Genomic DNA, 18,399 nt, shown 5'->3' on the forward strand with positions numbered 1-18,399 from the left:
TTCTGGGACTAAACCCCTACCTATTAGTTTTCTGTTCAGAAAGAGATTCTGTCGGAATCTGGCAAAATCGTTCCTGACCAGTTTCCAGGGGAACCAGCACCACACTCAAGGTGTATGGAGGGGCCCCTGTGAATCCACAAATGAAGTTAAACACTTCTCCAGACACACAGTAGCATCTGCCTTTCCAGCTGGCTGGCTCTAGCAGGCTCTGCATGCTAGACATATTCATGCAGGACATATTCACAGAGGTCCTGTTAATTGCTTGCTGAAAGCATCTACTTCTTCTCACTGCCTGTGTGGGACAAGTGACTCTGCCAGCCCAGACACATATTACTGCACAGTAAGTCCCTGAAGTCGGCAATCTGGGCTACACCCAAGTGAGAAATATAATAAGAAGCGTCAATCAGTCATTATCAAGTCTGTATTAGGACTTGTGCACACAGCATGCTACCTTAAAGGGCTCAGCCACACACGCACGTAATGTGCTTCACCAAGAATCCTTGTTTGCTATGTATTTTATGGCTGAAGACAAGCTGGAATATAAAAGGATACTTTTCAATTTGCTCAGAGATTTGAATTTCTTTTTACTCTTGGCACAAAGCAGTAACATGCGCAGGAACAACTGAGGAAGGCATGAAGGGTATGCATAAGTGTGCTCCTCTTACAGGACATTCTCTTATTCACAGTATAAAAAAGAGGCAAGGTAAACTTTTGGTTTTCTTTCCTTGGAAGTGTAATTTTGTATATATTTTGATGTATCAGAGAATTTAAGGCTTCTCACTTAGCTTACCTTTTACTAATTGAAATCAAGTATTGAGCATATTGGTAAAACAGATGGAAATCCTGTGTACATGGGGCACTATTTTACTCAAATATAAGGTATGGAAAAGTATGGAAAAGCAGCTTCTTTTTGTTTTGTTTTTTTCAAGCATAACTATCACCTTTTAGTCTTAATATTCACTAGCTGGAAATGAAACCTGGTGCAACGTTTCACTTCCCTGAAGCGTTTGAGACTATCCAGTACATACATCATCATTGAACAATCTGGCACTGACATTGAAGGTGACTATTTGCAGTGATCTGAATATTTAGGTAACGAAGAAGTCAGTGTTGTAAGGTTCTAAGCCTTTTATTGTTTTTCTTGATCCTTTATTCTTGTTCTTCTCATTCTGAGCTCATCACATTTTTGAAGCTTCTGTCAGGGGTTTGCGCTTATCAATGTTAGTAAGTCCTTATTCTTCTGATAGCTTTAGGATCCACACATCTTCAGCTTTGTTGGCATGTTCTTCATTCCAGTCTGACTTGCTCTGACTCCAGAGCAGACCAAACTAACAAAAGATAATAAAGAACTACCTACAGATAAACTGCAAATTACATGTTACCCACCCACAAAAATATTATTAGTCTATAAAATATTTTTTCCTTCTAGTCTGTTCTCTTCCTTTTAATCTCTGAAAGGCTGACTCTACAGTAGAGCACAACTACAATGAACTTGAATCCCCTAAACCTGATTTTGCAGTAAAATACAGTTCACAGAAATAAGAATCCTATACTGTCCAGGTGCACTGAAATGCACAAATTACTCTTTGAGGTATAGTGAAAAATTGATTACTCTGATTTATTTTTTTTTTTATGACAATAGATTCTTTCACTGTAAGAAGAATTCATTTAGCAATACTACAGTTTTCACTGCCACTTAAAGAAGAATATTTTTCTTCAGTTTTTCCTGCCCTGTATTTTCCCAGGATCAAAGCTGAGAGCAATCAGACTAGGAGATCAAATTTTCTTTCTTAATTAAGAGGGTATCTCAATATAAAGCTGAATCTTAATAGCAAGAGTGTTGGAATTGTTTTTCTTCCTTATTCAAGTATTTCATAGAAAAAACCCAAAAACTGGTATAGTAGTTCTGTCAGACTTAGATATTCGTCAGTTATTAACTTTATAACTGATTAGAATAAAATGCACTGATTAGGAGTTTTTAATCAGTAAAATCCACACATTTACTATGGGTTAATATTTAGATGTGGTCTGGAAAAACATAAGTACATAAGTTTAAAAGTTAATCATTAGAAAGCTAGATGGGTAATCCTGGCGTATTTAATAAACATTAGCAAGTGTATAAGGAAGGATTTCAAGATACAACTAAAAGGAACATTTTTTGGAATTCCTACCTTGAATTCCACGTTCTCCTGGTGGCCCTGGCAAACCATCCTTTCCTGGTGGCCCTGGAGACCCATCTTTTCCTGGGGGCCCTGGTTTTCCATGAGCTTGGGAGGCAAGCATTGCAGCAGGCAGCTTCAGCTGGGATACAAATTGAGCCATCCTTTCTTCATTTATCAAAGACACAAGAAAATACTGATAAGAAATCTGACAGCAAAAAAGGGAGAAAAAAATCCCAAAGCCCCAGCTACTTTTTCTGTAAGTAGGGTGTTTAACTCTTCTTAATGTTAAGGTATTAAAATGCACCAATAGGTACTAAGATCTTCAGTTTCAACTCAGATTCATGTCTGAGTCTTTACCCTTTGAAATAATCAGAATGAATTTGTATTAAAGTTTCTATTACTACTCTCTATTACTAAAACATTCCAATATTTCAAATGACTTCAGACTCCTGTTCATGAATATATTTAAAACACACAGACAGAATAATTAGTACTTAACACATTGATGGAGGGCTACCTTATATGTTTGAAACTCATATTAAGCTGCAAAGTAGAGATTAAATACTGTGAACAATTCTTGGAATGTGCTGGAACCCTGAAAACAGTTGTAAAAAACCTGAAAGTGGTCAGCAAAGATTATTAATTGTAGATATTTCAGAACAGAAATGTTCATGCTGGTGGGATAAAGCGCCCTTGGCAATATTTTAGTGCTCCTTAGAGTTAGATAAAATAGGTCTGACTCTGTCTCATTTATACCGGATTAAACCCCTAAACATTCCACAATTTAGCACGTATTTGCTATGGTGGAGTTTTAAGATTTAAGAAAAAAAATTAGAGAAGACTGGGCATCAAACAAAAAAGGAGGAGGGTGATAGAAAGTAAACAAAAGAAAACAATGACAAAACTGGAAGATCTGTGGGAACAGTAGCAAGGTACAGGAAATGGAATAGCTCTAAAGACAAAACTCCTTTATGCCCTGTGGGCAGGGCACCTTCTAATGCTTTCTTTTTGTGAATAAATACTTTGTTACCATTCTATCTGAATGGGAAAAGGAAGAGACTTCACTCAACAAACTGCTCTTGAAATACATAGTAGTTTGAACTCTGAGGGGGTAGCATCCTGGGGAAAGGTGATAATACACAAAACCATAGCCTTGTTATAAAGTGGAAAACTGCCTGAACAGGTTAAGAAGTCTCAAGCTTTATATAATTTCGTTTATCCCTAACATACGGTTTCCATTCACAAATATTAATGACAGAATAACAAGTCATACTGAAGATGCAAGAAATGCATTTTTGCAGTGGAAGAGAAGCTACTGTTAAGGGGAATTCAAGAAGAATCTTGTTTTAGAAACCTGAGTCACAGCTTTTCTACTGCGACTAGAGGAATGCTGGAGAAGAAAAGTATTTCCTTTTCAGAGTAAGGACTCATGTAAGAAACCTTACATAATATAAAAGCCTTGGCTGGATCTGGTACTTCCCTAAAACTGTGCCAGAAGATGGTGGTCTGGGGGAATTCTGGAATTCAGCAGGGATACTTGCTGAGAAAACTGCACAGCAGTTTAGAGCTATGTGACTGGAAGGTGTCGAGCCTTTCTCTTATTTAGATGGTCAGCCACCAAGTAGGCAAAATAATTAGGTATATAGATGGTCTCTGCTTCAGTAACACTTCAATACCTTAATGGCATGTTGTAGACAAACAGTGTCTGCAGTAATAGATGATACATATATGTATCTACAGTGACACATACTTATGTTTGCTATTATGATTTGGAGCAGACTACCATTCGGTGCTAGTCTTAAGGAATATCTAACATAAAGAAATACTCTGTTTAACAGATACTCTACCTTCTCATTGTTTGAACAGAATCATGTAGACTTGTTAAGCATAGCTATAGCAATAAGGTAACTGCTAGGTCCAACGTAAGTTAGACAACATGTAAAGAAATTTAGAGCAGAATTTCAGATTTAGCTGTATAATACTTCCTTTTATTACCTTCAAACACCTTAAGAACCTCTTGTTTGATATATCTTTTTATTTCTTCAAGTGAAATTGCATCAGCCTGATGAGGAAAAAGAAAGGTGATATGTATCAGAAGGAATATACAGAGGACACTTTGTGATGATACAGAAGTGAGAAATGCTCAAATTAGCATTAAAAATATGAACCTTTCACAAACAGGTAAGTGTTTTAATATATTTGTGTTATTTATTTTACTGCAAAGGCCACATTACTGCAAATTCATTATAATATTGTAAAGACACTGGTGGCATGAAGTGAGAGAAGCACTCCCAGCTGCCAAGATGACCTGGATGTGATGAGTATGGAAGTTAACTTGCACAAGACAGTAAGGATGTCCAGTGACAACACTGCTTTACTTTTGCATAGCATCTGCCAACTTCTCACCCGCCCTGGAGACTACTTGCTTTGATGCACTGCTGACCAGAACTGAGCCACAGGACCAGTAACTTCACTGGAAAAGTGTTTTAGAGCTTTATATTGTCTGAGTGAGGTGAAAAAGAACCCACAACATGGATGTGTGTGCCTGTGTGCTCTTGCAGACAAATCAAGATATCTACAACTGGTAAGCAGCATTTCATTGTCTTTTTAAATGCTAACTTCTCTTCTACTGAAAATCAGTTTTGGCCTCCTTTTCTTTCCCAGTTGCAAAAGCTTTCAGCTAGCAGGACTTTAGCTCTGAATCTTATGGAAAATGTGAAAATTTACTGTACTGAGTAGCCATGTTGATATGTAGGAACTAAAGAAATAAAGTTTCTCCATAGCAGATGTTGTAAAAAATAATTAAAAATAACTTCCTGATCATGTGGGCATATTTTTTTCCACCTTAACTGAACATTGAAATTATCTGAGAAAAGTCCTTAGTTTTCCTAATATTGTGCTGCTCCTCAGTTGAATTTCCACTGCTCAGCCCATGCTACCTTCATAACTGTCTGAATTCACAAGAAACCAAGATAAACTTTCATTTACTTACAGGAAACCCTGGGGGTCCTGGTGAACCTGGGGGACCTTGATGACCTGGTGATCCTGGATAGCCTCTGTCTCCTGGAGGGCCAACAGGACCCACATCCCCCTTTTCTCCAGATGGGCCAGGTTTCCCTCGTTCACCCTGTGGACCTCTGTCCCCTGGAATACCCTGATCTCCCTGTGTAAAATAAAAGCAGAAAGAAAACCACTGCACACAGTGGAACTAAACCTGGAAAGTCACTTGAGAATGCTAAAGAGAAAATTCTTGCCTGCTCAGAAACAGACTGAGTCATGCAGGGAAGGCGATTTTACAGGCTCAACCTTGTCTCTGAAAATACATTTTGTTTTCTTGCACTTTTGATGTTGAATTACAAAAAGAATAGCTTGTCTTGTAACCCACTTTTCAAGGACAGAACTTGAGTATAGAAAGTTTTTAGCCCTTATACAAGGATGTAGAAATGTCAATTATGGCATAGGTATAATTTAGGTGCTCAAATTCACAAAGGCAAAAGACACCAGGATGTTTCCTGTAACTTTCCTTAGAAGCCTACTATTTTATGTCTTCATTCACTCAAAATTATAGTTAATTAAGTTATTTCCAGTACCCAAAGGGGGCCTAGGAGGAAGCTGGAGAGGAATTTTTAACAAGGACATGTAGTGACAGGACAAGGGGGTAATGGCTTCATACTGAAAGAGAATAGGTCTAGACCAGATATTAGTGAGAAATTCTTTACTGTGAGGAATACTGGAACAAATTGTCCAGAGAAGCTTTGGATGCTCCAACCCTGGAAATATATTTAAAGCCAGGCTGGATAGGGCTTACAGCAACCTGGTCTGATGAAAGGCCCATGGCAGGGTGGCTGGGACTTCATGCACTTTAAAGGTACCTTCCAGCCCAGACCTTTCTATGATTCTGTGATATGTAAGTTCTCAGGTTTATAAGCCTGCAGAGTAGGTATAGATAGCTCTACTATCAGATATAAAGAAAAAGGCAGGTTTCTCTAGAATCATGGTGCTATGGCAGTGTGAAGCTGATCCTTTTCTCCTAAACAGTCCATGTTTTACAGGCAGCTAGCGTGTAGGAGGCAAATCAAATACTGCAACTTTTCAAACAAGCATTTTTTAACTGCCTCCAGTGTTTTCTTTGTGCTTTGGAAAAGATCCTTGTAAAAATTCATAAACTAGGTCATCTATTCCTCCAGATTCCTCTTTAAACTCTCTACTATGAATTGTACAAGATTCAGGACATTTGTTTTGTGTGATCTCTGCCTAAGGTGCTGCTTTGTTCAGCCTTTCTCCTTTCTAGCATTCTCCTATCTCTTGTATTTTATCTTGTATCAAATTCTGTGCAGAAGGAACTTCTGTTTTTCCTGTGTTTCTACCTGCTCTACTCCAGCAGGTAGATCACAATCTGTGGTCAAGGTATACAGATAACAGCAAAGAATGAGCAAGCCACTAGCACTTGTATCTCTTGAAATCACTAGAAAACTGGTTGGTATAAAACATGTTTTCAACTAGTTTGTCCTTAAAGGAAAAACCAGAACATTGTAAACAGTTAATTTTTTAAGGGTAATTGTAATACTTGTTAAACCCCTATGTCTCTTCAGTGTAATAAAACAGCATTTCCTTTTCCAGATTAAACAGGAAGATACTTATCTGAGTCATCAAATAAATGTGGTAGCCATTTGATCAGGACATCAGGACTTTAGCAATGTTATAAGAAGACCATCTTTTATATTTATATGTTTATATAGATATAAACTCATCCCTCACCTCTCATAATCATTCCCGCCCACCATGACCTTGTTACCATGAACTGTCTGAAGAGTTTGGGAAGCTGTCAGATATTGCACTGGCATTCCTGATGCCTAAGCATGACAAGCTTATTTTATATAAAACATGATTTGTGCTTGTGCCATAGAAAGGATGACAACAGGGCAAGTTCATAGCTTTTGCAAAGTCTGACAACAGCACAACTGGATTATGAGCTTTCCAATTTTCAGCCTATTGATCAATTTTAACTATCCAGGCCAACTGTGTTGAAAGTCTATAAAATGTGTTTTTCCTATAAATGCAGAAGCCAAATCAGCTCTAATTCCCTGAAGTGGTGACTAGGATTAAACCTCTTAGATGTCTAGGTGACTGCTTGAAGTTCACAGAGAATTAATTTCTTGATTTTGCCTATAAGATATTTGATGATGAGGTGTTTATATGCTCAGTAAAAAAGGAAAAAAATACCGTAATAGGTACTTACACGTTCTCCTTTGGGTCCTCTGTCTCCTGGTCTTCCCACAGCTCCCTGAAAAATGGTTTTTGAAAAAGATAAATTTATCAATTAAAGGCTTTGTTGTGCATTCATGTGTTAGCAGAGCAGAAAGAAACTGCCTAGGATTAACAGCTGTGGTTTCTGTGAGGAATAAAATACACAAAAGCATGTTTTCTTACCGGAGGACCTGGCAATCCATCTTTTCCATTGATTCCCTGAGAAAAAAAAATAATATGTTTATATGTTTTAAAAATGAAAAGGGTAAAGCTCAGTGTTTGGTGCCGTATCAGTAAATGTTCTGAAGCAGCAGTTTGTGTAACTACAATACAGAAATACAAAGAGCATCAAAATGTGCACCAAATCTAATGATCATCCAACTTTAAACGACAAATTATAGGGAAATTTTGCAAATGTGGAATATTTGTGGACATGTACATGCACTTTTTCAGTCCCAGCTAGTCATAATACAATCATGGGAGAGATTTCTTTTATTCTAGATATTAGCCTTGGCACCAAATTACCCTTCTGCTCTTACAGAGACTGTGCCTTACTATTATAAGTCCAGATCCATTCTTTGATGCTTAGAACTTGTAGCATGGCACAGTTTTGGTCTCCTGGGTTAAAGCTATTTCCTTCCCCAAACAGGGTGATTGCATTCATAGCACCTGCTAGAAACTGTTCCAGGCCCACATTATCCTCCAGACTGGAATGTGGCATGTTCTGAGAGTCCTAGCTGGTATGGGCCAAAATAATGTCAGAGAGTATATTAACAATTGCACAATGCCAGATAATTGCAAGATAAATGCTCTGGCAGCGTTTAATTTAGTAGGATATTTATGGATCTGCACATGTAGCAAACTCACAGCTGTTTCGTTGAGTGAGAAAGGACAACTTGTTTGAGCAGAGACACCAGGAATTCTTTCTTTCTCTTTAATTTCTTTCTCTTCATATACTGTGGAGTTTTGCACAGATTAGGCACCTTGGGCTAATTTGATGCAGTAACTACAGAAATTGTCTCTTCTTCCAAGGCAGAGGTGTAATGTGGAGATGTGTTGACAAGCTGCAAAGGTCTGCTGCTCATGTTCATCCCCAAACCAGCAAGATTCAGGGGAGATAATGAGTCTTGCACTACCCTTACTGAACCCCTTCTAGAATATAAACTAGGTTTTTAAAACCAGCTCAGACAGTGCTGACTACACTGCTGTCACACTTTTATTACCTAAAGGAAGCAGATTAGACATCTCCTGAGTGAACACAAAATACCTCAGCTGCAGTGTTGCACCCCCTGTATATAGAAGAGTCTCAAAGTTTATTCAGTCATGAAGCACACGCTTCTTTATCTAAACTGAAACTGAGGACCTATTCTGTCACCCCATCTTTTACTGACTGTGCTGAGTATCTGGGTTCATATTCTACCCCTGGAAAAAGTACAAGAGGGGACTTTATGTCAACAAGATCCAAATGACCTACATAAGACCTTTAAAGGCAACATCTCAGGAACATTAACTATTAAAACACCACAATACCAGAAATTCTTTTTTGGATGATTAATATTGAGCAGTGCAGCTCTGTGTGTTCTTCACATGTTACCTACTCTAACACAAAGCAAGATGTAATGTCCTTTCTTTTGTAACTTCTGATAAACTAAAACACAAAATATATATTCAGTATAGAATTGCTTACTGGTTTTCCTTGTGGCCCTTCTGGACCAGGGAAGCCTATATCTCCTATAGGTCCTCTTTCACCCTAAGAAAGAAGAAAACACACATATAAATCTGCATGAGAAATCTTACATTAAGTGTCTGAAATATTTGTTTGCTATTGTAAAAATCCAGAACTCAAATCTGTACTTACAGGTTCTCCTGGCAACCCTGGGGACCCAGGGGATCCTGGCTTTCCCTGCAAAAAGAGAATATTACAGATTCAAACTATTAGGAAGCCAAATACAATTTTTCTCTACATCAAAAATTAGAGAGTATTTTATATATATATATATATATTTATATATATATATGTATATATGAGAGAAATATTCATGGTATTGTTCATTAATGCTTTAAGAAAGGAAAAAGAAATCTTTTACCAGATTTCTGTCATATTTAATGAACAGTCTCTTATATTATCTTGTCATATTTAATGAACAGGCTCTGTTAACATGCTCTGTTTACTCAGTAGTTTGGTTTTGTTTACCCTTTCTGAATACTGAGATGCTTTTATGAAATTTCCTTTTCAAACACCACGATTTCCACCTTGAGAAGTCGTAGTCAGATCAAAGTTTTTCAGTGTATATGTAAAATCAAAATTTTTTCCTTCAGGTAATTTCTAGTCCTGACTTTTTTTCATTTTTTTTTTTTTTTTAATGTGACTTCACTATTGACTTAATGCCTTTTGCAAATTTTCTTCATGATAGTTTTTGGCCACTTTTATTGTAATTTTATGTTCAGCTGCCAGAATTACCAATCTTATGACATCATTTAAATGTCTCTTTTTTGTAGGATACCCTTCTTCTAAAAACATGAATCTACATATCCTGAGAGTATCCTTGGACCAGACGACCCTCAGGTGACTTGTACAAGCGAGAGATCAAACCCATCAACACCAGGGACAACTCTGGGAACAGCAGGACTGAGCATTCATGTTGAAATAGGCATTGGTGGCAAGGCCTGCAGGATCTCAGTCCAAGCTTCCCTGACAATCAAAACTATCTCAGCAAAATGCCAAAGTGAAAATAAGACGTTTGTATTCCCAGATGGGAAAAAGGGTCTACTATTCAATCTAGGGAATAATGACAGGTAAGGAAGACAAGTCCTTTTCCAGCAAGATATGTGGCTATGTCTCAAACTCCTCCTAGACTACTGAAAAAAATTTGTCTCACATGTCCACTGTTTTGTTGATTAAAACTCCTTAGCATAAAATGTGAAAGTGAACAATTTTTTTCAGAAGAAAATGTTTTATTTCAGTGGATTTTGTTAGAACTAAATATAGTCAACAGATGCAACTCCTTCAGTGAAGAAGGGACCTCATTAAATATTTCATATCCAACTTAAATAGAGAACCTCCAATAACTTGAGACATATCCAGTGGGAAATTCATAGAAAATGCACAACTGTGACCTTTCTAACCATTTACAGGGTTATTACTAACAGTGTAAAATCTGTTTCAGAACAACAAGCTTTGAAATTCTTACATCTGCTATAAAGCTCAGAGAAATACTTTTCCCCTTAAATGTGCAATTCTTTTAGGAAAACCCGATGAAATTAGGCTATTTAAGATGATGTTCTCTCTTGGAACTCACAGTATATAGACTAAATCAGTGGCTTATAGACTAAATCAGTGGCTAATGGAAATGGGAGTGTGTAGACACATACTCTTCTTTATTTCATGAAACACATATTTATAATTTAAACAGCTCCTGAATGTATTGGTAGCCGCCAAAATTTAATAATAAATCTATTTGCATATAAATAACTCTAAATTGCCTCCTGAAAGATGGATAAACTTTTTTATTAAACTGTGAATGCAATCTAATATCTTCATTTCCTTTAGGAACACAAACGAATAATTATAATTTCAATTTATTATTAGCTACTTTTACTTTCACCTACAACAAAGTTCCTCTATGACTTTCAGAAACTTCTCTGAATACCACATGTAAATAGCTGACAAAGCATTCCCCTAAAGCAAATGTTTGATCGACCTGATATGCAGATCCTTGTGGGTTGCAATAACTAATGTTCATGATTTTTCTTTGTGATAGAAAGATGCTCAGACATTTGTGCATGCCCAGGAACACAAAAAACATCTTTATCTATGTTAAACAGAGGCAATGAGAAGAATTTCACATTTCTTAACTAAGCATATGCAGCTTTGAATTCCAGCTTAATCATGTATTCACCCCACTCACTCTTGTCAATTTAATAACAATATGAACCCTTGCCACCATTAAAACTCTAATTTCTTTAGGGAAAACTCACAATCCTCACACCTACATATAAAGCATAAGCCAATCACTGGTGTTCCACAGTGACTGAGATTACAGATCAGCACCTTGCTTGACCTATTTTTTCAGCTTCTACACACCTGAGTTTTCTTTAAAGAATATACATACCGGTGTCCCTGACACTCCAGGTGCTCCAGCTGGTCCACGGTCACCCTGAAGAAAATATAAACCTATGTTTAAACTACAACAATCAAACCAGAAGTTTCTTGCTGGATTCCCATTAAAACCCAAGGAAGTGAACTGAAAATGAGGACAAGAGCCAGGCTAAATGCCTAAATATTTATCTGTGCCACTGGCTCATTATACAGACTTGAGCAAGTAACCACAGTCCTTTGTTTAGGTTCTCTCACATAATGTTTTCCTTTGACTCTGTGCGAGGCCTCCCTTGAAAAGGGATGGAAAGTCCCTGATTTACCTGTAGTTCTCCAAATAATTATAATTTGTGGTCATGACCAACAGGGTAATTCACTTTCATATCAACATCCCCATATTTAAGATGTACTTTTCAAAGAGGTTTTTTCTTTCCTGCTACCCAGTCATCCATTTACTACAAGCCAATGTCCTCTGCTTGTGCCATGGCCTTCTCAGGGCAAAGGCTCTCATTTAAGCACACAGTTAGCTTCATCTATGCTTTTAAGCTAGGACAGTGCTGTTCTTTTGGCTAGAAGTGATGAGTTACAGGCACAGATTCATCTTTCTCGACAGGACTGTAATCCAAAGCTGACAGACAGAGCTCATCAAGCGGTCAAACTCTACCCAGAGGTATTTACCCACTGCTGACATGTTGGTCTACAATGCTATGCTCTGCTACTGTAAGGCTGGTTAAGTTTCTAAATTTATGTCAGAAAACCCTTGGCACTAATGAAGCCATACTAACAGGAGAGTATTTTTCTGAGATGGGTTTATGTTACCTGGAGCAGATGTACTTAAGCTCTGTAAGCATAGCTACAGCCATGTTGTGTTCTGTATGAGAGGCCCAGGAAGTTTTGGGATTTTTGGTTTCTGTTCTTACAAGCAATGGTGGTTTGTCTCATCATTTTGTTCAGGTGCATGATGATCTTGCTGTTGATTAGAAACACTTCACTCCCTCACACAAAGTGTAAGAGATGACAAGTTCCATGTCTGACCTCGTGTTTGGAGGAAGCAGCTTACAGGACACAGCTCAACCTGTCCTGCTCTGGAGGCTGGCAGTAGTCACCCCGTGAGGAACACAACCTGCACCCCTGGAACACCGAGTGGGGAGCACTGAGTGCCTGCAGCAGGCAGGGCAACATTGTCTGGAGCTCTGCACTCTGCCCCAGTGGTTATTCCAGAGACAGAACTTGTGGTATTTTTTCCCTATATGCTGGCTATGATAGTGAAACTAAAAATGCCTAACACCTCCCTTGCAACAATTTGTTTTTTTCTTTTCAGGGTTATTCTGGTCCTTTCAGCAGTGTGGCTTGCAGCACAGCTGCACCAGCCACTGTCAGCACATTTTATCCAGAGGACATGAGGCTCTTAAGGTAGTTCATGAAATTACAGCCAATGTTGTCTGTAGAAGATGACATTCTACTACACAGAGAAGCATCATGGCTCTAAATTAAAATCCAGCATGCACTATACTGTTGGAACTGGCAGGCTGTGAGATTTTGTTCACTTCTTTGCACCACAAATGTGAAATTTTGACCTAATTTAGTTAAGGAAACTAGATATTTTGCTTTGGGAAAAGGCCAAACACTCAGCTGGTTTATATGATATGATCCATTGCTTATTCCCTTTATTTAATTCCTGTCTCCACTTTGTCTCAGTTAGACCTGTAATGTCTCCCTGTGTTTGTTCATTTTGAAATTAGACTAGTCTTTAATTGCTTGTAAATTGTAGAACTCCAGAGCAAGAACCATCTCATGTAATTTAAGCATCTAGTATAGATATCTATCTTAGATCTTCTCACTGACTGAACAAGTAGGAGGAATGTACAGTGATATTGAGAGGGAAACTTGTAATTTAGATTTCCTTGTGATGGAAAACAAGTTTCAGTAAGGTACTTTTGCATCAAGTAATTTAATAGTATAATTCAAAAAGCTGAAAAACATTTCAGTTTTAAAAATTTTACTCTTTTTTCTTCCTAAATTAGAAGATATGGGGAAAATCAAACTGGTTTTGCTGACAGAAAGCATATTTACAGATTTTTTTTATTCTCTGCTAAATGATTTGTATTTTGTAATATTTAGAAGTGAATACCAAAATCTTGACTTTTTTAGCCTTTTATGAAAAGCTTTTTTCTAAATTTGCAATAAGTCTCCACAATTAGAAAGCAAAAGGCTGAGAACAAGACAGATGGACTGTAAACACAAGATGATGTTCAGGAGAGAACAAGAACCATACATAGGAAAATATTAACTATATTACTGTCAAGTACAGTAGTATTCTACCAAGAATATTACAAGACCTCCTACACACAATTTTCCATTTGCAGAAAATGAAATTTTATGTTCAGTGAGTATATTATTTACACCCACGCTAAAGCAAAAAAGGAAAATATAAATAAGTACGCAAAGATTTTTCTCACAGAAACACTAATTTACAAAGAATAAACCAAACAAGGCTTCAGAAGACATTTAGTTGCAGATAGTGGCCACTAAGAAATTGTGCCTCCTTTTTAAGAGTCCTACCTTTTCCCCTGGGAGTCCTTCCAGTCCTGGTAATCCCATTGGTCCTGGGTCTCCCTGTTTTTTTATTTTTTTTAATTAAAAGATTGCATACATTAGAATTTTTTTACTCAACACTGGAAATGTTGAACAGTAAGCAATAGCAGATTATTTAACTTGGGATCACTAAAACAGCTAACCAGATATTAGGTAAACAGATTTTGTTATGACTCATTTTACTGATTTGCATATTAAGCTTTTCCCAGGGGTTCTGTGTGAGTATTTGGCTCAATGGTTTAGTTTTGATGAAAGATGTAATACAGAAGACTGCTCCAGGGCTCATGCAAGCCAAGGTCACCTCTGAAGCACCTGCAGGCAGTGCAGTCCTGGGATGTAAGCAAACACTGTCAGCCAGAGAACCAACCTCTGGGCAATTCTGTGCTTGCTTCCCTAAACAAAGATTACTCTGCAGCAGGGGACACACAGGCTGCATCCCTGGGTAGTCTTCAAGGTTTGAAAGAAAACTGTAAACATGCTCCAATGGAGATATCAGTTTAACATTTAGAGTAGAGTGGGGAGGTCCTTTCAATTATTTTTTGAAAGAAAATGGATAATTTACCATGGACATTTAACCTACAGCCAACAATTCCAGTATTTCAGCAATTCTTAGTTAAATCAAAAGCCATGGGAAATTGCTGTCTGGATTTCCTGAAATCTCTGACAGATTTCACATTTCCCACTTAAACCCTGGTACTTGGTGTTTTCTGAGTAGAAAGTGGGTGCTGGTACAGAAAGATGTTTTCAGCTTCCAGGCGTTGTGGTGAAACAAAAAAAAAAAAGAGGCTTTGTGAATTTTTTTGAAGACAAATTATTAAACTGTTTTAGAAAACTGTCTCACAGCTCCATGTTTTGCTGTCACTGCTAAGAGGTTTTGGTTTGAGTTTCTTATTGTCCTTTGGAAGTACCATGTGTCAAACTACTTGGGGAATTCTCTATCAAAAACAAAAAATTCATACATACCACTGTTCCAGGATCCCCTTTTGGACCCTGTAAAAAACCCGAACAAACCAAGCCACATTTAAAGAAGAACAGTTACACGAAAAGATGGGTTTTTTTTAATGACTGCATTATGAGTATACTTTGCTAATGCAGTGCATTTAGAATCATTATTAATTCCAGCTCTCTCAGCTGATTAATTTAGCACAAAATCTTAGTAATATTTTGGGTCTTGTTTTGCTGTTCCAGGATACAGAGAAAGACAGCTCTGTTGTTTGGTGCCAGCCCATAACTGTGGTTACCAAAGAGACAATCATCTCAAAACAGAGCTTGCCTATGATGCTAAAAAGGAGGAGAATGAAAATAAGTGCACAGCAGCTTTAGTTCCATGGAACCAAAGCCACAGGTGTTGCAAAGGATCAAAGATGCAAGGTGCTGCACCTGCAGTGTGAAAGACACCAGCCCGTATTACTTCCACAACATAATTCTTAGTTTTACATATCTTCCTACACTGTAGCTACATGTAGTGAATCAGTGACAGAACTCAGAACTCAGATCAGAACTCATGATCTTCTCATTTCTGGTGCAAAATTTTGTCTGCTGCAAAACCATGTCTTCATGAACCATAAGTACAAAACTACACATTTTTAGTATAAGAATACTTTCACTAAAGAGTCCAATACCAAATTATGTACCATTTCTGCAGCCTTTACTTGCTAGGATGAAATGATTTAATCAAAATAAACCACTCTCCAAAATGGCTAAAATGCTTGGCAAACCACAGACTGCTACATACCAATCGTATCCTTATTTTTTTAATCTTTCACAAACAAAATCAAATTTTATTCAACTAACCCTTCTCTGTTTCTCTGTCAATTAGCTACTAGAAATTAGGTTTCTGGTAACACTTACCGGAGGTCCTGGTGGACCTGGATAACTTGCGACACTCACACCTCCCTGTAACAGCAAGTTTAAATGTTAAGTTGGGCTAAAATCGGGTGGGGATTGGAAAAAAAGCAATTAACATTAAAGAGAAATACCTGCAGTTTATATAAGCTGCTCATTCCATTTCTTTCATTGTAAGGCATACCCTTTAAAGCATAAAAACCAAGTAAGTATCACTTATGAATTATAAAGGCAGAACTATTGCCCTGTTCAAGTCCTGTAGTTCAGCAAAGGTCTGGTATCCTTTTTGTTCTCAATTTGTCAAAGATTCCAGATTTCAGAAGAACATAAGGTACACAGCAACACAGCTTGTAACTTTTTCTTTTAATTGTAAACCAAGAAACCTGTAAATCAGTGTACATCATATTTTGATTTTTATTATTATAATTCTCCAGAATAAATTTTGTGTTAGGTACTATTCCACTTCATTTAGAGTCCAGTGAACTCCACAGACTTCCCCTATATTGCCTGAGTTCTCTGATCTCAGGTATCCAAGCCATCAATTTTACTCTAATAATACAAAGGTTAACTAATTTGAGCAGGTTTCTTAGAGGCTTTTAGTGATCTGAACTTACTCAGTGATGAATTGCGAGGAAAAAAAAGGAATATGGAAAATTTTTGAAAAAAAGACACCGTTACCTTCCTGCAATATTATTTTTTATTACATCAACACTCAGTACTTTAGATTACAATACATTTTATCCACAATAATATTGTTCCTAATATACATTCAAGATATCAAACAAAATGTCTCACCGGAGGCCCAGGTGGTCCAGGTTTCCCAGGAGAACCTTCACTACCCTAGTACAGCAAGAGATTGATGTAACTCATTTACTCTAACTGGCCACATCCATTCCACACTCAAGCTATGATGACCATAATGACAATAAACAAGAGATACAGTCAATAAGAGCAGGTAATATCAAGAATAAATTCTCCTGCAATGTTCCTGCTTTAGCTTTAGGGAAGACATGAATCATTACTCTGTACTAGCTTTTATTTTGTTAGTTACTTGCTGCTTTATGTGTAGTAACTTATGGAAAAATAACAGTGGTAACCTGGGTTGGGAAACATTTCATATGTACCAGGAGGGAGAGGAAGACAAAGAAAAAAAAAAAAAAAAGAGTTGTTAGTATGTTAATATAAATTTCTAAGCAACTGGCAGATAACTTAATATGCATTTTATGCTTTTTATATTATTTTGCAAAAGCCAATCCTCAGTTGATCATTCATATGTAAATAAAGAAGATGTACAGTTTCAGAAATTCAGTTTGCTTAGAAACATACTGAATATAAATTAAGATTTTTTTAAAAAAAAATACTCTTCCTTATTAAGAGATACAATGAATGTCTTTTTGGTTTTTACTGTAAAATATTCATCCGTTGTTACCTGTATCACTGGCCTGTTCTGCTGTTGTGTACTGAATTGACTATATTATAAAAAGCATAGCTGCTGGGATTTTTGCCCAGCACAATCATGGGGTCTGGGAATAGTAGAGAGCTGCAAGAAGTTCAACATAAAATTTCCCAAACAATCTTTTCAAAATCTCATCACTACAATTCAGATAAATACACTGTATAATTTGGAACAAGTCTGTCAGAATTATTCACTGTCTTTGTTGGATCTTACTAAATATATGTGAGGCACTTAAGTTGCAAATTTAAAATTACTAAGGTGGCAAAAATCAAGCTAAGTGCTCAATGCCAATAATTATCTCAGCAGAAAAATATAATTCTTACTAAACGTTTATACTAGGATAATTTCCAAATGGCCCTGCTAATTGTTAGAAACTGCCAGCCTCTCAAGAGTGGTTTGAAGAGCTTCACGGGGAATTAAAATCCTATTATTTTAGAAAGCACATTATGTGATCAATTCTCAAGTGTGTCCCAGATGAAGGACAGAGGAGAAATTTACTGGGGCTTTATTTCATTTTACTTCATTACTCCTCAGCCATCTGACTTTTGCACTTTTAGAATTATGAGACATGAGCTGTAGAGCAGGGGCTTCTCAATCCCACCTTTGTGTGAATTGTGAACAAGGAACTCTCAATACTTGTGTTTTGCATTCAGTTAGATAAAAAGGAAATAAGTGGGGTAAATTTTTGTTACTGTGAGCTGCAAGGAGACAACTCTCATTCAAATGTTATACTGAAATAATTTCAGAGATTTACAAAATAGTTTTCTTTCTCACTCATACCAAAGTTCTGTAGGGAATTAGGATCCCCACATATGGATATGGCAGTGCTATGCCTGCAAAATTCCAGAGTACTACTGAAAGAAAAGTTGTATTCATCCACAAAATGTACAACTTCTCCCAGAAGGTATTTTGCAGCAAAGTTTGTCTGTGCTGTATTGCACTGATCTGAGGTACTCAAGAAATGAATTTGACCTCTTAGTTATAACGGATAATATCAA

At 37.1% G+C, this 18,399-nt stretch overlaps 1 protein-coding gene across 1 annotated transcript in view; it reads right to left on the minus strand.

Moving 5' to 3' along the window:
* Positions 1–18,399, minus strand: part of COL19A1 (collagen type XIX alpha 1 chain) — a 184,603-nt gene that overhangs the window by 13,077 nt on the left and 153,127 nt on the right. The window contains exons 36-48 of the mRNA XM_005518585.3: positions 16,741–16,785; positions 16,080–16,130; positions 15,952–15,996; positions 15,064–15,090; positions 14,068–14,121; positions 11,522–11,566; positions 9,268–9,312; positions 9,097–9,159; positions 7,593–7,628; positions 7,402–7,446; positions 5,155–5,325; positions 4,158–4,224; positions 2,172–2,327 (exon numbers count right to left, since the gene is read on the minus strand). Of these exons, the coding sequence (XP_005518642.1) occupies positions 2,172–2,327; positions 4,158–4,224; positions 5,155–5,325; positions 7,402–7,446; positions 7,593–7,628; positions 9,097–9,159; positions 9,268–9,312; positions 11,522–11,566; positions 14,068–14,121; positions 15,064–15,090; positions 15,952–15,996; positions 16,080–16,130; positions 16,741–16,785 (850 nt within the window). The remainder of the gene's footprint in view (positions 1–2,171; positions 2,328–4,157; positions 4,225–5,154; positions 5,326–7,401; positions 7,447–7,592; positions 7,629–9,096; positions 9,160–9,267; positions 9,313–11,521; positions 11,567–14,067; positions 14,122–15,063; positions 15,091–15,951; positions 15,997–16,079; positions 16,131–16,740; positions 16,786–18,399) is intronic.

Source organism: Pseudopodoces humilis, chromosome 3 (genome assembly GCF_049639895.1).
Source record: "Pseudopodoces humilis isolate 2021_Gansu_Grassland_sample_001 chromosome 3, ASM4963989v1, whole genome shotgun sequence".
In the NCBI taxonomy this organism is placed as follows: Eukaryota; Metazoa; Chordata; class Aves; order Passeriformes; family Paridae; genus Pseudopodoces; species Pseudopodoces humilis.